The sequence below is a fragment of the Ranitomeya imitator genome, chromosome 2 (genome assembly GCF_032444005.1).
Source record: "Ranitomeya imitator isolate aRanImi1 chromosome 2, aRanImi1.pri, whole genome shotgun sequence".
Taxonomy (NCBI): Eukaryota; Metazoa; Chordata; class Amphibia; order Anura; family Dendrobatidae; genus Ranitomeya; species Ranitomeya imitator.
The window spans coordinates 393831558-393856016 of record NC_091283.1 but is presented as its reverse complement, the minus strand read 5'-3'; the positions used below and the strand labels follow the sequence as shown (position 1 = coordinate 393856016).

Here is a 24459-nt window from a genome sequence, read left to right as displayed (position 1 = left end):
GTACAATTTATAAGGCAATAATCCCTGACTAGATGCCTGTAATACACTATCCCTACTGCACCAGCTCCTCCTACATGAATTGCAGATAAGAGTGGTATTTGTTATGAAAGGCAATTCAGTATCACAATGGACATGGAGGTCAGAGCACATACAGTGTACAGTCATCTGACAATAACCCAAAATAAAAGAACGAGCTCTGAGACGTGGGAACTCTGCAGACCGCAATCCCTGATCCTCTCCAAACACAACTAGAGGCAGCCGTGGATTGCGCCTAACGCTCCCTAGGCAACTCGGCACAGCCTGAGAAACTAACTAGCCTGAAGATAGAAAACATAAGCCTACCTTGCCTCAGAGAAATACCCCAAAGGAAAAGGCAGCCCCCCACATATAATGACTGTGAGTAAGATGAAAAGACAAACGTAGGGATGAAATAGATTCAGCAAAGTGAGGCCCGATATTCTAGACAGAACGAGGATAGGAAAGATAACTTTGCGGTCTACACAAAACCCTAAAGAAAACCACGCAAAGGGGCAAAAAGACCCTCCGTACCGAACTAACGGCACGGAGGTACACCCTTTGCGTCCCAGAGCTTCCAGCAAAACAAACAAGCTGGACAGAAAAAATAGCAACAAATAGCAAAGAAGCACTTAGCTATGCAGAGCAGCAGGCCACAGGAATGATCCAGAGAAACACAAGTCCAACACTGGAACATTGACAGGAAGCATGAATCAAAGCATTAGGTGGGGTTAAGTAGAGAAGCACCTAACGACCTCACCAGATCACCTGAGGAAGGAAACTCAGAAGCAGCAGTACCAGTTTCCTCCACAAACGGAAGCTCCCAGAGAGAATCAGCCGAAGTACCACTTGTGACCACAGGAGGGAGCTCTGCCACAGAATTCACAACAGTACCCCCCCCCCTTGAGGAGAGGTCACCGAACCCTCACCAGAGCCCCCAGGCCGACCAGGATGAGCCACATGAAAGGCACGAACAAGATCGGGAGCATGGACATCAGAGGCAAAAACCCAGGAATTATCCTCCTGAGCATAACCCTTCCATTTAGCCAGATACTGGAGTTTCCGTCTTGAAACACAAGAATCCAAAATCTTCTCCACAATATACTCCTATTCCCCCTCCACCAAAACCGGGGCAGGAGGGTCAACAGATGGAACCATAGGTGCCACGTATCTCCGCAACAATGACCTATGGAAGACGTTATGTATGAAAAAAGAATCTGGGAGGGTCAGACGAAAAGACACAGGATTAATAACCTCAGAAATCCTATAAGGACCAATGAAACGAGGTTTAAACTTCGGAGAGGAAACCTTCATAGGAATATGACGAGAAGATAACCAAACCAGATCCCCAACACGAAGTCGGGGACCCACACGGCGTCTGCGATTAGCGAAACGTTGAGCCTTCTCCTGGGACAAGGTCAAATTGTCCACTACATGAGTCCAAATCTGCTGCAACCTGTCCACCACAGTATCCACACCAGGACAGTCCGAAGACTCAACCTGTCCTGAAGAGAAACGAGGATGGAACCCAGAATTGCAGAAAAATGGTGAAACCAAGGTAGCCGAGCTGGCCCGATTATTAAGGGCGAACTCAGCCAAAGGCAAAAAGGACACCCAGTCATCCTGATCGGCAGAAACAAAGCATCTCAGATAGGTTTCCAAGGTCTGATTGGTTCGTTCGGTCTGGCCATTAGTCTGAGGATGAAAAGCCGAGGAAAAAGACAAGTCAATGCCCATCCTACCACAAAAGGCTCGCCAAAACCTCGAAACAAACTGGGAACCTCTGTCAGAAACGATATTCTCTGGAATGCCATGCAAACGAACCACATGCTGGAAGAACAATGGCACCAAATCAGAGGAGGAAGGCAACTTGGACAAGGGTACCAGATGGACCATCTTAGAAAAGCGATCACAGACCACCCAATTGACTGACATCTTTTGAGAGACGGGAAGATCTGAAATAAAATCCATAGAGATATGTGTCCAAGGTCTCTTCGGGACCGGCAAGGGCAAAAGCAACCCACTGGCACGAGAACAGCAGGGCTTAGCCCGAGCACAAATCCCACAGGACTGCACAAAAGAACGCACATCCCGCGACAGAGATGGCCACCAAAAGGATCTAGCCACTAACTCTCTGGTACCAAAGATTCCAGGATGACCAGCAAACACCGAACAATGAACCTCAGAGATCACTTTATTTGTCCACCTATCCGGGACAAACAGTTTCTCCGCTGGGCAACGATCAGGTTTATTAGCCTGAAATTTTTGCAGCACCCGCCGCAAATCAGGGGAGATGGCAGACACAATTACTCCTTCCTTGAGAATACCCGCCGGCTCAGATAAACCCGGAGAGTCGGGCACAAAACTCCTAGACAGAGCATCCGCCTTCACATTTTTAGAGCCCGGAAGGTACGAAATCACAAAGTCAAAACGGGCGAAAAACAGTGACCAACGAGCCTGTCTAGGATTCAAACGCTTAGCAGACTCGAGATAAGTCAGGTTCTTATGATCAGTCAATACCACCACGCGATGCTTAGCTCCTTCAAGCCAATGACGCCACTCCTCGAATGCCCACTTCATGGCCAGCAACTCTCGGTTGCCCACATCATAATTCCGCTCAGCAGGCGAAAACTTCCTGGAAAAAAAAGCGCATGGTTTCATCACTGAACAATCAGAACCTCTCTGCGACAAAACAGCCCCTGCTCCAATCTCAGAAGCATCAACCTCGACCTGGAACGGAAGAGAAACATCAGGTTGACACAACACAGGGGCAGAAGAAAAACGACGCTTCAACTCTTGAAAAGCTTCCACAGCAGCAGAAGACCAATTGACCAAATCAGCACCCTTCTTGGTCAAATCGGTCAATGGTTTGGCAATACTAGAAAAATTGCAGATGAAGCGACGATAAAAATTAGCAAAGCCCAGGAACTTTTGCAGACTTTTCAGAGATGTCGGCTGAGTCCAATCATGGATGGCTTGGACCTTAACAGGATCCATCTCGATAGTAGAAGGGGAAAAGATGAACCCCAAAAATGAAACCTTCTGCACACCAAAGAGACACTTTGATCCCTTCACAAACAAAGAATTAGCACGCAGGACCTGAAAAACCGTTCTGACCTGTTTCACATGAGACTCCCAATCATCCGAGAAGATCAAAATGTCATCCAAGTACACAATCAGGAATTTATCCAGGTACTCTCGGAAGATGTCATGCATAAAGGACTGAAACACTGATGGAGCATTGGCAAGTCCGAATGGCATCACTAGATACTCAAAATGACCCTCGGGCGTATTAAATGCAGTTTTCCATTCATCGCCTCGCCTGATTCGCACCAGATTATACGCACCACGAAGATCAATCTTGGTGAACCAACTAGCCCCCTTAATCCGAGCAAACAAGTCAGATAACAAAGGCAAGGGGTACTGAAATTTAACAGTGATCTTATTAAGAAGGCGATAATCTATACAAGGTCTCAGCGAACCATCCTTTTTGGCTACAAAAAAGAACCCTGCTCCTAATGGCGACGATGACGGGCGAATATGCCCCTTCTCCAGGGATTCCTTCACATAACTGTGCATAGCGGTGTGCTCAGGCACGGATAAATTAAACAGTCGACCTTTTGGGAATTTACCACCAGGAATCAAATTGATAGCACAATCACAATCCCTATGCGGAGGTAGGGCATCGGACTTGGGCTCATCAAATACATCCCGGTAATCAGACAAGAACTCTGGAACCTCAGAAGGGGTGGATGACGAAATTGACAAAAATGGAACATCACCATGTACCCCCTGACAACCCCAGCTGGACACCGACATGGATTTCCAATCCAATACAGGATTATGGGCTTGTAGCCATGGCAACCCCAACACGACCACATCATGCAGATTATGCAACACCAGAAAGCGAATATCCTCCTGATGTGCAGGAGCCATGCACATGGTCAGCTGGGTCCAGTATTGAGGCTTATTCTTGGCCAAAGGCGTAGCATCAATACCTCTCAATGGAATAGGACACTGCAAGGGCTCCAAGAAAAACCCACAACGCTTAGCATATTCCAAGTCCATCAAATTCAGAGCAGCGCCTGAATCCACAAACGCCATGACAGAATATGATGACAAAGAGCAGATCAAGGTAACGGACAGAAGAAATTTTGACTGTACCGTACCAATGGTGGCAGACCTAGCGAACCGCTTAGTGCGCTTAGGACAATCAGAGATAGCATGAGTGGAATCACCACAGTAGAAACACAGCCCATTCAGACGTCTGTGTTCTTGCCGTTCAACTCTGGTCAAAGTCCTATCGCACTGCATAGGCTCAGGTTTAAGCTCAGGTAATACCGCCAAATGGTGCACAGATTTACGCTCACGCAAGCGTCGACCGATCTGAATAGCCAAAGACATAGACTCATTCAAACCAGCAGGCATAGGAAATCCCACCATGACATCCTTAAGGGCTTCAGAGAGACCCTTTCTGAACATAGCTGCCAGCGCAGATTCATTCCATTGAGTGAGCACTGACCATTTTCTAAATTTCTGGCAATATACCTCTATCTCATCCTGACCCTGACAAAGAGCCAGCAAATTCTTTTCTGCCTGATCCACTGAATTAGGCTCATCGTACAGCAATCCGAGCGCCAGGAAAAACGCATTGATATTACTTAATGCAGGATCTCCTGGCGCAAGAGAAAATGCCCAGTCCTGAGGGTCGCCGCGCAAAAAAGAAATAATAATCAAAACCTGTTGAACTGGATCACCAGAGGAACGAGGTTTCAAGGCCAGAAATAACTTACAATTATTTTTGAAACTCAGAAACTTAGTTCTATCTCCAAAAAACAAATCAGGAATAGGAATTCTTGGTTCTATCATAGATTTCTGATCAATAGTGTCTTGAATCTTTTGTACTCTTGCCGAGAGCTGATCCACAAATGAAGACAGACTTCTAATGTCCATCGCTACACCTGTGTACTGAACCACCCAAATGTCTAGGGGAAAAAAAAGACAAAACACAAAGCCAAGAAAAAAAAATGGTCTCAGAACTTCTTTTTTCCCTCTATTGAGAATCATTAGTACTTTTGGCTTCCTGTACTGTTATGAAAGGCAATTCAGTATCACAATGGACATGGAGGTCAGAGCACATACAGTGATCTGACAATAACCCAAAATAATAGAACGAGCTCTGAGACGTGGGAACTCTGCAGACCGCAATCCCTGATCCTCTCCAAACACAACTAGAGGCAGCCGTGGATTGCGCCTAATGCTCCCTATGCAACTTGGCACAGCCTGAGAAACTAACTAGCCTGAAGATAGAAAAAATAAGCCTACCTTGCCTCAGAGAAATACCCCAAAGGAAAAGGCAGCCCCCCACATATAATGACTGTGAGTAAGATGAAAAGACAAACGTAGGGATGAAATAGATTCAGCAAAGTGAGGCCCGATATTCTAGACAGAACGAGGATAGGAAAGATAACTTTGCGGTCTACACAAAACCCTAAAGAAAACCACGCAAAGGGGCAAAAAGACCCTCCGTACCGAACTAACGGCACGGAGGTACACCCTTTGCGTCCCAGAGCTTCCAGCAAAACAAATAAACAAGCTGGACAGAAAAAATAGCAACAAATAGCAAAGAAGCACTTAGCTATGCAGAGCAGCAGGCAACAGGAATGATCCAGAGAAACACAAGTCCAACACTGGAACATTGACAGGAAGCATGAATCAAAGCATTAGGTGGGGTTAAGTAGAGAAGCACCTAACGACCTCACCAGATCACCTGAGGAAGGAAACTCAGAAGCAGCAGTACCAGTTTCCTCCACAAACGGAAGCTCCCAGAGAGAATCAGCCGAAGTACCACTTGTGACCACAGGAGGGAGCTCTGCCACAGAATTCACAACAGGTATTATTGCAGAATATATACGGGATTTGAATCGGCCCTGAAAAGATTTTTTCTTATATGTAGCAGCAACAAACTCTGGAGGAACCCAAGCAACTCTGCCTGCTTTAATAAATTTCTGAGTACAGATCACCATAAAAAAAACATGAATCTGTCAGTGATTGCAAGGAAAAAAGCAATCAAATTATGGACTGTGGAAGAGATGTATGTAACCAAAATGAACACTTAATTCCAGCTGATGATACCTAGGACCTATCACTACACTAAATGCAGCTAACAGCCAAATTAATAGGGAATAGAATAGATGTTACCTTTTGTTTTTTAGGTTGCAGCAACAAGGATAAGGCAATAATCTCTGAATAGATGCCTGTAATACGATATCCCTACTGCGACAGCTCACCCTAAACGAATTGCAGATAAGAGTATTATTAGAGAAAAGACTCTACGGTATTTGAATTTGCACTGAAAAAGCTTTTAGTTTTAGCTTTTAGCATCAAGGACTGTTATTTCATCAACCCTGCTGGTGGACATAGTGGAGAGTTTTACATCTACTCTATCTTACATAGAGGAGACCAGGATCTTTAATATTTACTGTACAAACTCTTCCAGCTGTGAAAACCTGTATGCAGTTCGAAAAATCTCTATGAGACAACCACCTGACAGCATATAAAAAGGCACTGGATCATATACCAACAGAACCCACTGGCTTTTGATTTCCAAAAACGTTCCCTCAACTAGAAAGTGGAGCCTCAGAAAAGCATTTTTTCCCATTAAGAAGGAGTGGGTCTCCCAGACTGGTAAAGCATATGCACTAAGTGCAAGGGATGCCAAATATCAGAAGCAAGCACTCGAATACCCCTTTGAAGAGACGTAGTGGAAGACCTCAGAAACATTTTTTTCCATTATTAAGGGTTCTGTATTCTAGACTGGTAATGTGCATGCACTAAGTGTATGGGCTAAAAAGCATTTACCCCCTGGGGGATATACATGTATTTCAAAGAATGTTAGAGGTAGGCCTCTCAAAATTCTTAATGCAGGCATCATAAACACCCTTAAAAAATTATAGCGAGGGTAGCATGATCACTCTGTTGAAAAAAAATACAAAATCCTGAAGCGCATACCCATGTTTGTGTGGGAAGGAGTTCATGGGAATAGACCAAAAAAAAACCACTGGATTTGAGTTTATGTTCCGCTGCTGTCATCCGGTGGTGTTGAGAAGTCTGAGCCAATCCAGTACTTGTTCATTTTGATAAGAGTAAGCCTGTAAGCATTTTCAGTTGACAGGTGGAAGCGCCTATCAGTCATACCCCCGGCGGCAGTAAATACCTGCTCTGACAAAATGCTAGGGCAGGGCAAGGCAGGACCTTCAAGGCATAGAGAGACAGTTCATGCCATGCGTGTATCTTGGATACCCAATAGTTGTAAGGCACAAAGCAATCACGGACGATGCTGGTATGGTGGTCAAGGTACTCTTTCAGCAACTTCCAAAACTTTTACCTCTTTGTCAGAGTACCCCATGCATCAGGGCCTGTGCTATGGGAGGGTCTCCGAAAACTGTCTCAGACCTTTGGTAGTGTTCCCCTGCCTCTTCTGCATGTGATGTGAGTCTCACTCATCATTCTCTACTCTCTGGTTGTTCAAGGAACTGTGACCTCTGCCTCTAGTGTTGTCAGATGGGAATTTGTTTAATAATTCTTCAACTAAGGCCTTCTGGTACTGCAACATTCTATTAGACCTCTCCCCACAGAAAGTAGAGATGGAAAGTTCTCCTTGTAGCATGGGTATAGGAGTGTGACCAACCATTAATTAGTGTTCACTAAAATACATACAATGTGAGGATCATAGGGAAAGGCAGTGGAACAAAAACTCAGCCATGTGTGCCAGACTGCCAATAGCCAAGACTTCCCTGTCCCCACCAAGCCGATGACTGTCCATCGTCTCCACCTCGTCCTCATTCTCCCTCTCCTCATCTTCAGGACATCCACACTGAACAGATGGGGTGAAGGTAGTGTGGGTAGGACCGTCTGTAGCGCAGGCAACCAACTGCTGTTCCTCCTCCTCCTCATTATCACGCAATCCACGTTGAAGATGAGATGAGTTTGGGCTGTGTAGGATCACTCTGTATAGTTTCTTGCTCCATCTCAACTTGCTCCGTCTGCAAAGCCCCCTCTATTATTGGGAGCACCGAGCATTTCAGTAGACAGAGACACGGGATGGTTTTGCTGATTATGGCGTCATCGACACTCACCATCTTGGTCGAGTACTCAAAGTTTTGGAGAACCACACAGATGTCAGACATCCATGCCCACTCATCAGCTCTTGCAGTATGTGCGGAGGCTGACCAGAATACTTACGAGCATGTTGTAACTGATAATCAACTACTGGCCTCTGCTGTTCAAAGCCTTACTAACATATGTAACGAGTTCCAACACATGGTGACATGGCACACAATTCAGTGAGCTGAAAGTTGGAAATGCTGCTGCAGAATTGCCAAGGTGGCAGCGGCTGCATCTGACTTGTGAATATGGGCACACACGGCATACTTTCATAAGTAGCTCAGGCAGCTGTTGATAGGTTTTGAAAAACCACAAAACCACTAAGTTGACCATGTGGATCAAGCATGGTACATGTACGAGGTGCCAAATTTCAGAGCTGCTACCAGGTTACCGTCATTGTTACACACGACCATGTTTAGTTGTAGGTCCAGGGGCAACAGCCACAGATCATTTTGGTCTGCTAGACCTTTCAATAACTCTGTGGCAGTGTGCAGTTTGTCACCTAAGCAGATTAGCTTCAGCAGAGCCTATAGCTGCTTGGCTGAGGCAGTGCTGCAGTGCTTCCAGCTTGAGACTAATGTTTATGTTTCAGGGATGGAGTGTGAGGAGGAGGTGCAGGAACTGCTGTAGAAGGTGTGGAAACCATGATTGAACAGGGCCTGCAATCCTTGGTGTTGGTAGCGTGCGTTCCATCCCAGGGTCTGACTGGGTCCCAGCTTCCACAATCTTCACCCGGTGTACCATCAGGGAAATGTAGCGTCCCTGGCCATAAGCACTTGTCCACGTGTGCATGGTTAGGTGGACCTTCCCAGTAACAGCGTTAGTCAGGGCATGGCTGATGCTATGGGATACGTTCTTGTCTAAGGCGGGGATGGCACAAAAGCAAAAATAGGTTGCGGAAAGCTTCTGTCCCCACATGCCTAAAAGGCAACATTTCCAGGGCAAGCAGTCTGGAAATGTGGCCATTTAGTATTGTGGCTTGTGGGTGGGTGGCTGCGCATTTACAATTACATTTTAAGGACTAGGGTAGGGACAACTGAACCTTGCACTGGGACAAGGACGTGGTTGCTGATGGTGATAGCCAGTATGCAATGACAGGTGCAAGGTGGGAAGCATCTTTGTCTACATCATGGACAGAGGATTGGCGTGCACGTAGAATAGGGGAAGACGCAATGGTGTCACCTGCAGACACTGTTTCTGGACCCTGGCATTTGGCTCAAATTGTTGGGTTCTATGCTGTCATGTCACTGAGCATGCTGGTGGTGGTCAGCCTGATAGTTTTACTGCCCTTGCTGTTGTTGGCATGGCAGATGTTGCAAATGGCCTTTTTTGGATTAACTGGACTGTCTTTAAAAAGACTCGGGAACACCTATCCCTTGGCCTGGCAACTTCAACCATGTTGGTGCTCTGGGGAACAGTTGCCTGCCTTGTGTCTCTGGCCAAACCACTGCCTCTTCCTGCCTGTTGTGGTGCTGCAGATCCCTCGCCTTTGTGCTGCTGTCCTTGCTCTGCATGTCACTTTCCCAAGTTGGGTCAGTAACTTCATCATCCACCACCTCGTCTTCCACTTCTGCACTCTGGTCCTCCTCCTGACTTGCTGACATCACTTGTTGGCAGTTGTGTCTCATCATCATCCACCTCTTGCAACAGTAATTGCATTTTCCCACCTTTGCATTCTTGTAACCATGGCTGCTCAAATATTCGGGCATAGCTTGAAATGAGCAGGGTGAGAAGCCAGAATCTATAAATAGAAATGTGAACAGCTCTTCGGTGTGTCCAAGTATGGGATCACTTGTCTCTGGGCACTCGGCATGATGGGAGGAAAAAAAATCAGGGTGAGGATTATGTGGTCCAGAATCACAGCATCTGAGACTGGACCGTGTAGAAGACAGGGTGGTGCTAGCAAAGTGACTGAAAGCATTATCTGCTATTCATCCAACAACCTTTTCACACTGGTCTGGCTTCAAGAGTGGTATTCTGCGTCCCCTACAAAGTGGGACAGGAAACTAAGTCGACATGATGTGTGTTTGTTGTGCTCCCGCAGCAGGCACAGTTTCAGCTTGCCCATCAGCATCATGTCCACTTCCCTGTCAATTACCACGTGCCTTGCCCATTTTAAATTACGTATGATGTTTCTCTGTTGAAAAAACATTGCAGGATTAGTATCTCAGGAAAATTTGCCCACATCAGATGGACTTGTTACACTGCGTGGTGAGTGCAGTAGCAATATAGCAATGCTTTTGCTAACCAACCAAGTCTGGCTGTATGCTTTTGCTACACAACTGGCACAGTATAAATGTCGTATAATATTTCCTTGCTGAAAACACTTTGCAGGATTACAATCACAGAAAAAATTGCCTACCTTAGATGGACTTGTTACAGTGCAGTAGCAATATAGCGATGCTATTGTCAACCAACCAAATCTGGCTGTTTGCTTTTGACACACAACTGGTGCAGTATAAATGGCGCATAATATTTTCCTGTTCAGAACAATTTGCAGGATTAAGAGCAAAAATAATATTATTAGCCCTGAAGGGCTTTTGGTATGAGTTGCAGCAGAAAAGACATGCAATTAACCTTATCATGTCCTACAATATCCCTTTAGCACAATCTCTCCCTAAGTGCTACTAATAGCAGTATTAATATTGATTATAATTAGCCCTAATAAGGGATCTCCCAAGTGTTAGATATCACTACAATTTTACAATACAACAATAACTCCAGAATATTCAGGAATACAGTCTCTAAACACTGGCACATATTATGTGAAGATAAAACCATAGGGGACTTATTACCAAATTACCCTAGATTCACCTTTAGGAAAGCTAAAAATATTGGTAATCTAATTGTTCCAACTGTGCAAAATATAAAAATTCATAAAGACTCTATGGGTGTCACAGGCTATTATCCTCGTCATAAATGCAAAGTGTGTTGGCTAATTCGGCCCATTAAAAGAAAGTTCTCAAAAGGAAACAAGATGGTCAGTATCAGGGCCATATAACGTGCAGTACAACTTGTGTTATCTACTGTATTCAATGCCCCGGCCATAAAAAGTATGTAGGGAGAACAAAGAGGGAAATGTCCAAGTGTAATGGTCAACATCTATGGAATATAAGAAAGAAATTCATGGATCACCCGCTATCAAAACATTACTCTGAGCATCATGGAGGACTTTGTAAAGGTACGGAGATTTGGTGAATTCAAATAGTTAAACCGAGTTGGAGAGGGGACAATTATATGAAACAAATATCTAGGGCTGAATGCCAGTGGATATTTGAACTTGATTCATTAAACTAACGGGGCTAAATAGTGAGATTAAGCTGTCTGGCTTTCAATAGAAATTAGCATAATTGGAGGTGGAAATCCCACTGGGTCTATAAAAGAATGCTTTCAAAGCAGGACATCATCAATCCTGAGGAAGAAAACCAGTGTTTTCGAAACAAGTGGATTATTGAACTGACTGAACTTATTTCTGGACTATACTCACCCAGCATTCCCAGGAGAAAGTGTGATGTCACCAAGCTCTGGTGGCTGTACACACTGTACACGCCCACCTTCTCTCTGCCAGACGGCCCTGTGTTCACACACATGCCACCGGTCGGGGCACTTCTGCTGTGTAAAATGGAAAAGGCAATTCCCTAAAAGAATCAGTCGCAACAGCAAGTCTCCATGTGGTAATACATGCTGGATTTGGACACCGTCCTCCCACTGCAAGCCTCCATAAGGGAAAACCAGTTGGATCAGGACACTGTTCTTCTACTGCACACCTATATGGCACTCCACATGTATAGTGTCGATAAACTATTGCACTGTCTCTGTCCTTAGAAAATACAAGGGGTGTTCATTAAAGATTTCCCCTGACCCACTTCCTGTGGACTGAGAGCAATGAAACCTGGCACAGTTATTAGTCCTTCTCTACATAGGTGCCACCTAGGGACACACACTTCTCCCATCTCTTTAAGTGACTGTAATTACCTTGCATGTAGAAATCAACAAATTGCTGCAAAAGCCACAATGTGACTTCGGAAATGAGAGTCTCATCATCTGGAAAATGCTTTCCCTTGAAAAATAACTTAATTGTTGGAAAGAGGAGGAAGTCCAATGATTCTAGGTCGGGTGAATAAGGTGGATGCAGAAGAATTTCAAAGCCACAGGAGCATGCATACATTTGGACTACGTGTGAGTTGTGAATTGTGAATTGGTTTTGATGGCCTCCTGCAATTTCCACAGCAGTGAAGCATAGTATGCCCCAGTGACCATGGTAACCTTTGCTAGGAAATAGATCAACACTACTACGTACTGGTCCCAAAATACTTGGAGCATGACCTTGCCTGCCGCGGGTTGGGCACATGCATTCTTTGGATGCGGTGAGTCATGATGCTTCATTGTATCGACTGTACTTTAGTCTCAGGATCATAGTGATGGACCCAGCTTTCATCCTGGGTGATCAGTCTGTTGAAAAAGTCCTCCCGGTTTCCATGGCACATCGTCAATAGAGCCTGAGAGCTTTCAACTCGTTCCTGCTTCTGATAAGGTGTGAGAAGCCGGGGAGCCCAGCGAGCAGATGCTTTATGCTTGTGAAGATGGTCTTGGATGATTTTTTTCCATGGACCCCACACTAATCTTGACATTTTTGGCTAAGTGGCAAATGGTCACGCAGTGATTTTCCAAAATGTCAACTTCCACTTGCTGGATGATGTGTTCATCAATAGCAGAGTTGGGTAGCCCTGGAATTGAAGCTGTTTGAACCGAAGTCGCACCACATTTGAATTGACGATGCCAGTTCTAGACTACATCATATGATGGGGAATAAACCTCTTTCATGTCATCAAACATCTCCTTTGGTGTGCGGCCTTTCAAGTAAAGGAACTTGATGACTTCTCTGTATTCAAATGGGTCCATCATAGTAATGAGCCAGTGTGCTTGTTACTCAAGTTTTATAAGCATGCTCTGTTTATTTCCGAGTATCTTGGGCGTGCTCACATATTATGTTTGAGTCCCCATAGCTGCATGATTTGCGGTTAGGTTAGATCACCTGAACACATGCTGGGATTGCCTGTTTGTAAGGGTATGTTTCCACGGTCAGTTCATTGACCTACAGGAAATAGTGGACACCTGTTGATCAGTATTTCAAAAGGTAAATATACTCCTGCTGGTTTTATATGGTCTGCTACGATTTTTTTTTAGTGGGGAATACGACTAGACCTCAAGTCTGATTTTGTGACATGTCATATGCAAATTAGCACCTCTTGAATTTGCATATAGGAAAATATATCCACCTGCATTGGAACTCTGCCTTTATGTGTGTGCTCTAAAGCCCAATATTTTCAATAAATATACATGTCTAATTCTATTCTTGTATGAAGGCACCATTGGGCTACAAACCTATTCTGTGCATCACTGTAGGCTGAGTGGTTTCTATACATACGGTATTATTCAAGAATCCCTGTCAGGGGGAGCACTTAGATAATCCCAATACCTCCTTTATCCTAAGCGCAGGTTCACAATTTCATATTTTATCAGAAAAAGACTAAAGTTATTGTGGAGAATTTCAAGGGATTTGCCCTTGTGGGGGAATCCAGCATTACAGCAATTAGGAGAGAACAAATTATTCCAGGAATGGAAGCTGAAGGGGATATTCAAAATAATTAAATGATTGCACGAGCAAGAGAGTAGGTGGTTGACTAGAGAAGAGATTGTATCAAAATTAAAATTAAGTGAATAACAATTTCTACAATTCAAGCAAATCAGAGGAAAAATTATGGCACATCTGATAAATGTAGGGGAAGAAACGAAAAGGAGTGTCCTGAGTATGGAACTCACAGGTGCCTCACAAAATTTTATAACACTAGGAAATGTAATATTTTAGTGGTAAAAATGAATTTTTTTGTATTAGTTGAAAATTTGTGATACAAGGATTAATAAGTGAAACTGGATCCCACAATTTATTGGGCAATTCCTCCCTAAAGCAATAATGCCCTATATGGCCTCAGAAATTACTGTTTGGGCTGCATTTTTAGACACCATGGTCGGGGAAGGCCAACCGAGAGTTATTATCTCACTTCACTACAAGCCCTTGATGAAGAAGAAAACCAAAAAAGAAAAGAAGCACCGACAGAACCAGTATCACAAATATATAGTAATTTTTATTAAACAAAAAAAAGATTAAAAACATATCACAACAGGAGCACAGGACAAACGACAGGGATCACACCACAAAGGGTGGCAACATGGTGTCCACTAGGCAAACCAATGTACAGAAAAAATGACCATAGCACACCTTGTTAATGTATACCCAAATAGAGAGCAACAGTGCAGGACCTATGGGGGTGCATAGATAAGTACCAAAGTCTATGAAGCACCAACAAGGAGCTATGTCCAAAAAAGGACGAGCACAGATGAGCACTAAATATGATAAAAGGAGGTTTACCTGCGGAGACCACGATGTCACCCACCCCAACGCGCGTTTCGGCTCCGTGCCGGAAGAAGGCACGGAGCCGAAATGCGCGTTGGGGTGGGTGACATCGTGGTCTCCGCAGGTAAACCTCCTTTTATCATATTTAATGCTCATCTGTGCTCGTCCTTTTTTGGACATAGCTCCTTGTTGGTGCTTCATAGACTTTGGTACTTATCTATGCACCCCCATAGGTCCTGCACTGTTGCTCTCTATTTGGGTATACATTAACAAGGTGTGCTATGGTCATTTTTTCTGTACATTGGTTTGCCTAGTGGATACCATGTTGCCACCCTTTGTGGTGTGATCCCTGTCGTTTGTCCTGTGCTCCTGTTGTGATATGTTTTTAATCTTTTTTTTGTTTAATAAAAATTACTATATATTTGTGATACTGGTTCTGTCGGTGCTTCTTTTCTTTTTTGGTTTTCTGTATTTATATGCACTGGACCTCTTTACTTACATCCTGGCATCCCTTCTATGTTAGTGTGGGTGCCTTAATTCTTTGGGTTTAAGCCCTTGACGAAGCAGATTCTTAAGAAAAGAAGTAGTAACCTAAAAACCAAATGGGAACAAGACATAGATCCTATTAGCGAGGATGTGTGGGAAAATATTTTACAGTCATCTCCATGGTGTCAATGAGTGAAGTTCAGAGACTTTTACAATACTACTTGATTCATAGACTACGTAACTCCCCTCTGCGGTTATACACCTTTGGTTATAAAGCTAATTCAAAATGCTATAGTGTGGGGCTCCTGATGCAGACCTATGTTATGTAATTTGGAGTTACCTTAAACTTACGGATGTCTGGAAAGTGATATTAGACCTTATATTCCAGGGTGTTTGAGCATGAGGTTCAATCAGATCCAATTGTCTGCCTTCTGGGTTATATAAATGGTTTGCCAACTGAGGAGACCCATCAATTATCTATTCTTCATCTGTTATACCAAGTTAGAAAATGAGTTGCCTTTCATTTGAAGAACATGGATCCCCGTAATATACAAGAATGCATTCCCAAAATAAACTGTATGCTTCGTCTGGAGAGAGTTGTGTTCCAGAAGAGAGGAACTCCTCTTAAATTTGAAAAATTTTGGCCCTCCTGGTTGTATTTTCCAGACATTGCCCCCTTGACACTATCATGGCCGAGAATGCTGATGAGTGCACTTACCAGATATGGAAATCTCAGATTCAAATAGCAATACAGAAACGGACTATCTGTCACCAGACGGAAACACATACGTACTGGGAGATGAGTCCTTCTACAGCGACTCAGTACAGACAGCAAGAAACAGCTATGACAGAGTGGTGAACAAAAGTGGCTGAACACTGCTGAACCTGTGCCGGAGTATGGGGCTGTATATACTGAATGGGCGCATCAGGGGGTACTCATTAGGGAGATTTACACTACACTCATATGTGGGCAGTAGTGTTGTGGATTATGCCATAACAGACATGGACCCAGCAAACATAAATGTCTTCATAGTCACCCTGAAACCCACTTGTCAGACCACAACCAGAGACTGCTGTATATGAGATCCACGGACGAACCACCCACAGAAAAGCCCCATCTGACCGATCTCCACAACCTACCACCATCCTTCAAGTGGCCTAAACAGTTAGGCACTGAATACATCAAAATGAGCAACAGAACCAAGATCCAAGAGCTACTTGTACATTTTTTCACAAGTAGCTACACATCAAATCAGCAAGGGGCCAACCTGGCAGTGAATGATTTTAACAAGATCCTATTTACCATGGCAGAACTAGCAGGCACAGAAAAAACAACCCCAAGAGACCTAGAAATAATGCCAAAAATGGTTTGACAAAGAATGCAAGGCACTACACAACGCCCTAAGTATGGCCTCAAACCAAAAACAGAGACCCCAACAACAGGGACCTAAGAGCGGCCCATGGCACCCTACAGAGGCAATACAAGTGCATCCTCAAGGAGAAAAAACAGAGGTACATCTCTCAGAAACTACAGCAGCTTGAAGACTCCCTCCAGGACAACTCATTCTGGGAGACCTGGAGTCATATTGGCACAAAGCCCAAGAATGGCAACATCTGGCACAATTACTTTGAGAGCCTCTACAGGAACATACCAGAAGAAGACCTAACCCCTGAACAGCAACATCTAACCAATAAATTAAGGGACATGGAGGAAACAATCAAGGACTTCCCAAACCCCCTGGACACACCAATCAGTGTGCTGGAAATAAAGGATAGAATCAGACTCATGAAATGCAAGAAGGCTGGGGGAAGTGACGGCATCCTGCCAGAGATGATCAAATACAGTTCCCCAGACATACATGCAGCACTGGCAAAACTCTTCACCCATGTCCTAAGCACCGGCTACTTCCCACAATGCTGGAATCAAGTTCTTATTATGCCCATCTATCAGAATGGAGACCGATACCATCCAGCAAACTACAGAGGGATCTGTGTCAACAGCATTCTGGGAAAACTGTTTAACAGTATTATTAATAAAAGGATCATCACTTTCCTTACCCAGTGTGACATCCTCAGCAGAAACCAAGCTGGGTTCATGCCAAACCACCGCACTACCGATCACATCTACACCCTGCATAGCCTCATCAAGACCCATGTCCACAGCAAAAAAATCGGAGAAAATATTTGCATGCTTCGCGGACTTCAAGAAGGCCTTTGAATCAGTGTGGCACCCTGGGCTGTTTTGAAACTCCTAGAAAGCTGAATAGGTGGCAGAACCTACGATGTCATCAAGAGCTCATACACTGAGAACCGTTGCAGCGTGAAGGTGAATGGGAAGAGGACAGCCTTCTTCCGGCAGGGTCAGACAGGGCTGCAGCCTGAGCTATCTCTATTCAACATTTACATAAATGGACTGGCAGCAGCTCTGGAATCCTCCTCCACACCAGGCCTCAGTCTGCACGATCAAGAGGTGAAGTTCTTGTTGTACGCAGATGACCTCCTGCTACTCTCCCCAACCAAGAGAGGCCTCCAAGATAGCCTGGCAGTGCTGGAAACATTCAGAACCACCTGGGCGCTTCCTATCAACCAAAAGAAGACCAAAGTCACGGTGTTTCAGAAGAGGAACATGAATAAAACCCCCACTCACTCCCTCATATTAAATGGTTCCACTTTGGAGAAGACAAACAGCTAAACCTACCTTGCTCTGGAGCTAAGCCAAAACGGGAGCCTCAAGCAAGCAGCAGAGGCCCTGAAAGGAAAAGCGTGCAGAACCTTCTATGCCATCAGAAGACAACTGTACCACCTCAAACCACCTGTGAAAGTTTGGCTTAAGATATTCAATAGCGTCATCACTCCTATACTGCTGTATGGTAGCGAGGTTTGGGGTCCAGTGACTTACCCAGACCACACAAAGTGGGACTCCAGCCCAACCTAAGTCTTCCACCTGGAGTTCTGCAAATATGTCCTCCAAGTGCATCGCAGCACCTTAAACATAGCCTGTCAGGCAGAGTTGGGCTGATCTCCTTTACGGCTAACTATAAAGAGGGCGCTATCACACCAGGCGCACATACAGAGCAGCAACCCCAGCTTCTATCAGAACAAAGCTCTACTGAGTCAAAGCCCAGAGCAAGCCATGAACCTCAGCAGCAAGGCCCGCCAAAGTCAGCAACACAACCTGACAAAAGCCGAAATAAAGAAGATCTCAGTGAGCTGCAAGATGCAATATATAGAGGGTTGGCAGAGTGAATTAAAGAACTCCCAGAAACTCACTATCTACCGGTCACTGCGGAGGGACTATGCTCTGACCCCATATCTGGAGAGGTTACATCGCCCCAAAGACAGGCAGATCCTGAGTCTATACAGATTGAGTGCCCATAGTCTAGAGGTGGAAACAGGGCAACACCGACAAACATACAGGCCACGGGAGAACAGACTGTGCCAGCACTGCCAACAGGGGGCACTGGAGGACGAGGCACACTTCCTTCTTCACTGCAACAAATACTCAGCACTTCCAGAGACTTTCCATTCATAACCCAGACTTTCCATCCATGGACGATGGGGAGAGGAAACTCTGCATACTACTGGGTGAAGAGGAATCAACAGTGGAGATCGCCACCCAATATGTCACCATATGTCTTAAGCTGAGAAAAACTTAAAACCCTCAAATGGACTATTATTTCCCAAATTGTGCCCCCAACACCCGAAAAAAAAAATTACTATTTGGCCACACATCAAGGCTGAGAAGGAAAGAGCACTATTTGACAGTTAAAGCACAGATTTTGCTAGCATAGTTTGAGGGCACCATTTGGGGAGCCCCTAAGTTGCTAAAACAGCAAAAAAATAAATAAAAGTGACCCATTTCTGGAAAAATTGCAAATATGCCAGTTTAGTGCCCATACAGTGTAGTGCCACCATACATTGTAGCACCCCTATATATGACCCTATGCATTATGCCCAGCTTGTGCTTCCATCGACAAGCTCCCAGAAATTGTTAATTGGGCTCACCCCACTACAATAATACAAAAAATGTGTCCGCTTACTGTGGTTTAGGCACAGTGAGGCTCAAAAGGAATAGGGCTTTTGGATTTGGGAGCAGAGATTCCACATGATTTTATTTGAGCCGTCCCTTGTTCTACCAGTAATATTGGAATCTCCTATATTTCCAGTGACATATGATGGATCAGAGTGGGGGCTAGTTTTGAGCATGATAAACCAAGGTTTGTTTTTGTTGTTAATATTTTGGCATATAAAAATGTTTTTATTGTATAAGGCTGGGTTCACATTCCCGTGTTATATGCCAAGTACTTACAACAGGATTTCCTTGTAAATCAACAAAAAAATGAAAATAAGACCAAATCACAGACAAGACTACTATCATGAGGAACTTGGTGATGCTTTGGACTCACTTTGGAGTCTGTTGCGGTGGTATCCATCTTTTTAGGCGTTCACAGAACTCTGGTCGACCACACTTGTGTGCTTAAAAGATGCCTATAATGATGGGACACCAATGGAATAGAGACCAAAGTGACTACATCTGCCTCATAAGTGAGTCGTTCCATCAGGGTTTTGTTTGACTGGCTGTTTAAGGGATTTGAGGGATTTACACAGAAACCACGACTTTAGCGCTCAGCGGAGAGAAGGGGATAAATGTGAATCAAGCCTTATTCAAATTTTTGAGAGCTAGGATGAACAAGTATACAGCAATACAACTAGTTCTTTATTTTTATTCTTACTCCGTTTTTCATGAACTGTAACTTATTAGATGGCTGTATACTTTGAGACACTGTGATACCAGACTTACCGTATATATTTTTAAAATGTTGCACTTTTTTTTTTATAAAAAATAAATGTTTTCATTGCCATGTAACTTTTATTTTTTGGTAAACAAAGCTGTACTAGGGCTTATTTTCTGCGTGGCAAATTGAAGATTTTTTTGGTACAATTTTGGAGTACATAACATTTTTATGACTTTTTTGTCTGTTTTTTTAGAGGAAATTTTTTTTTAAAGAAAGCAATATAATGCCAAATAGGATCTCAATTGGAATATCATGTACTATCCTAAAATAATAAATCTTTATTAATAGATACAAAGAACCTACACGTTGGCCATGACACCGCATCAGGACACACTATGTCAGTGAATCTTGCCTCCATGACACCGCATCAGGACACACTATGTCAGTGAATCTTGCCTCCTGAGGAGCCCGCGGAGGGCGAAACGCGTAGAGGCGCTGTGGTCTGGGGCAAACGACGTACAGAGGGAGATAAGTGCTTATAACATAGTACCGAGATATGTGATTGCACATGTACGCATTTGTGGGTGGCACTGCTCTGCGGGTTCAGCCATAGTCAATGGGATCTGCCATGACTGGCAGTAGGTACCTATATAAGACTGTGCCCCTATAAGTACTCCCCAACGAATACGTCAGTATCGATTTGCCTCATGTGTTCTTCACATTTGTTTTTATTCTGTGGGGATCTAGTGTTCCCTTAGTATAGGAGTTACTCTGTCTAGCCTGTAGTGGGCCCTAGGCTGTGGGTAGTGGGTGTCCCGTGACTATTGTAGGGTACATAAGTAACCCAGGGACAGCCGCCGCGGAGTGGGGGCGCCATAACGCTTCCCCGTAGGGTGCCAACCTCCACAGATAGGTAGGCTATAAGTGTAGTACTTACTAGGGATACACAGTACACCCCATTTTTAAACTTAGTGTTGAGTTTTGAGCACATTGTTTTGTTTTTGTGATTCTTGTCCTTTTTTTGTGGTGTGAACCAACGTGTAGGTTCTTTGTATCTATTAATAAAGATTTATTATTTTAGGATAGTACATGATATTCCTGTTTTTTATAGACAAATAGACAAATAGACAAAAAACAAACATTCATAAATTGTTTTTCATTTGTGTGTTTTACCATGCGAGAAAAGTGATAAGAACAATTCATTCTTCAGGTTAGCACGATTAGAGTGATACGAGATTTATATAATTTTTCTACGCTTTGTTACTTTTACACACTAAAAACAATATTTTACATTAATTTGTTTTTGCATCGCATATTCTGAGAGCTGTAAAGCTTTTATTTCTTTACCAAATGAGCCATATTATGGCTTAATTTCTGTGGGACAATTTGACGCTTTCAAATTTTTTTTACATTACCATTTGATCGGTTTTTCTTACTTTTTTTGTGTGTCAGCATGATGAGAAAAACTTAATTTTTTACCTGTTTTTTATTTTTTCTTATGGTGTTTTGCCGTCTGCCAAAATATCGAGACAGTTTTATATTTTGGGTCATTCCAGATGTGGCGATATTTTTTATCTGAAGGCCTTTTTGCTGTAATACAAATGCGCCGTTTTTAGTGGCAAATATTTTTTGTGATTTGTGTGCGTTATTGTGTGTTTTTTTTTACTTCACTACCTATTATGCGTTTTAACAGCTTAAGTGCTGCTGTCGTGATTGACAGTGGTATTTAATGGGTTAAACGAATGTCAGATACAGATGTCATTAAAATGTCATATACAGCTGTCACCCACGTGGGATTTTTGCCCACTTGGGAATGCTATTTACTTATTTTTCACCTCCATTTTAATGCTAACCATTGTTGTTAACAGATGGGCTTGCTGTTAGATGGCAACTGTTCTGATCTAAAGCAGCTTCTCTCCAATGTCACTTTGAACAGAAGAGAGTGACATCACACAACGTATATATATATATATATATTTTATTCAAAGTTGTATTATATGAATACTAGTTGCTTTTCAATAATACATTTTCTAATAATATGTTAATGTTTCAAAATGTCTTCCTTCTTTTCTGTACATATGTGATATTTTTATAACTTGCATTTTTTCTTACGTTTTCGATAAAAAAAGAAAATGACTAGTTCCCTGTGTGTGTCCTTTGATGACTAACAAGACTTGCTTTCACAGTAAAACTCTTCCAACATTCTGAACATGAATATGGCTTCTCTCCTGTGTGACTTCTCTGATGTACAACAAGAGTTGATTTCCTTGTAAAACATTTCCCACATTCTGAACATGAAAATGGCTTCTCCCCTGTGTGAGTTTTAAGATGTTCAATGAGATGTGATTTGTCATTAAAACATTTCCCACATTCTGAACATGAAAATGGCTTTTCCTCTGTGTGAATACTCTGATGTCTAACAAGATGTGATTTCCAAATAAAACATTTCCCACATTCTGAACATGAAAATGGCTTCTCCCCTTTGTGACTTCTCTGATGTGTAATGAGATGTAATTTCCTATTGAAACATTTCCCACATTCTGGGCACGAAAATAGTTTATCTTTTTTAAGAACTAGTTCATGTTCACTGGTCCTTCCGTGACTTTTGTTTTGCATATCGGTCATTGATGAAGCAGAAGAAAGGACCTGTTGAAAATGATCAGATGAAAGACTTTTTCTGAGAAGGGTTTGAGGTGTATCTGGGATTATGGCATGGTCTTCATATGTATCTGGTGTAATACCATGATCATCTGCTGCAAGATCTGAAAGTATCAGATGTCCCTCAGAGCTCCTGGTACAGTCATCTGTCAAGAATAAAAGTGATTTAATTATATTCTAATAACACTACATTGAAATCATATCAATATTATATATTTTAGACATTTTTAATGCAAATTTTAATGCAAATAAATTATCAAATAAGTAAGAAAGTAGAGCACAAAGCATGGACTATTGATTATGACGTTAGGACTCCAGGTTGTGCTGTTTCAATTTTTCACTTCTCTGTTGGATTCATCTTCTTCATAGGTTCATGTTTCACTTTGTCTGTCACCAATCATTATCAGATAGTAACTAAAGCGGGGGCACCACATATGGACCGGGGATCCAACCAAGTCTATATAATGCTAAACCAAAGAAACAAGACAAGAAATAGACCATAAATGGGGATCACCCAAGGCAATGGATTGAATATGCAAAAAATATACAATCTTTATTGAAATAATATATAAGGACATACAAAACACCACAAAGAGCACACAAATTTAAAAACATTTAAAAATGGTCACACATAGGACCTATATACATATACACTCGGCTCACAATAGAACCCTCCCCCTTGTACGACACCACCCACACCCTGATAATAATGTTGAGCTAATAGTGTATGCAATATGGGACATCTGCATGAACAGCACCAAACAAATCTTGGGGCAATAATATTGCCCAAAACAAGATGGATACCAGCGACCAAATACCTAACATCAACAGGCTAATTTATGACATGAGTGAACAGATGTATGTGGATGTATTTAACAATATAGGAGCAACATGAACGGAAATCATATCACACCGACATGTGTGCAAAGAATAGATTGGGTTCTAGACCACAATGATGACAGAAAACATTGCCCACTATAATATATAACAATATATGATCACTAGATGGACTATATAGCAGTTCCACTAATCAAAAAAAAAAACTAAAACATAACATGCCATAGACCCCTGTGATAAGGCGCATAGAAAACCTGTTGAAATATAGGACTATCAATAGCCAAATGGCATAAAGCTGGTAGGCAAACCCAAGTGCTGTTAGAGCCCCGAATGCAGTTAGGGGGGTGCCGACAGGAGGAGCAGAGACCCGACGCGTGTCGCCACACCAGTGGCTTCGTCAGGGGTAGCTCCTGTAGAGGTTCGGCGTCCTTATCAAGTCTAATGATTGCTTTTTTACGCAGCTGCAGCTGTGCTGCTCAAACGAGGCAACCACATACAGAGATTTCAGGGGCGGTGCTGCACAAAAGCACACAACCAATAAGTTTTGCAAGACTCCACCACTCCTCCTACCTTAGTCCTAGTTCACGCACTGCAAGTGCCAGAGTGCCCTGAGGGCGCGGCCGTCTCTCACTCATCCGCCGCGTACAACACAGAAGACTCCTCCTACTGGCTGCCGTAACACTTCCGGTCTTGTACCCATGGTTACCGGTTGTGTGCGGCAGCCAAGGGGCGTTACCGCACATGTGCCCACAGACCCTTAGATCTACAAGTCGTTACCACGGCACTTTACCAGCATGTCTATGTTGAGGACAGATCCCCAACAATCGTCATGCAGTTGTTGCCGTTATCATGGGACTCTCTGGACGCAACCAGAAGTCGGGCTCAGCCGCGTCAGCAGATGAGCCCTGAGGCTCAATCACCCCTCCTACCTACGTTCTGCTGTTGCCACAGAAGTTACCATAAAGCCCTATAGACGTAACAGTCTAGGGCCAATCCAAACGGCACAATCCATACGGCACATGAGAAAGGGCTCCTCCTACTATCCGTCATCACACAGCCGATTTGGTGACCATAGCTACCGGCCGTGTGTGACAGTTGTGGAGCGCTTCATTACCTGCGTCCACGGGTTACATTCAGGTTTAGCCA

General features: G+C 43.5%; 1 protein-coding gene across 1 annotated transcript in view; it reads right to left on the bottom strand.

The window, feature by feature from the left end:
• The window catches only part of LOC138666658 (oocyte zinc finger protein XlCOF7.1-like), a 144985-nt gene that overhangs the window by 63030 nt on the left and 57496 nt on the right, over positions 1–24459 (bottom strand). Inside the window, exons 13-15 of the mRNA XM_069754848.1 lie at positions 21956–22622; positions 11669–11793; positions 9669–9892 (exon numbers count right to left, since the gene is read on the bottom strand). Of these exons, the coding sequence (XP_069610949.1) occupies positions 9669–9892; positions 11669–11793; positions 21956–22622 (1016 nt within the window). The remainder of the gene's footprint in view (positions 1–9668; positions 9893–11668; positions 11794–21955; positions 22623–24459) is intronic.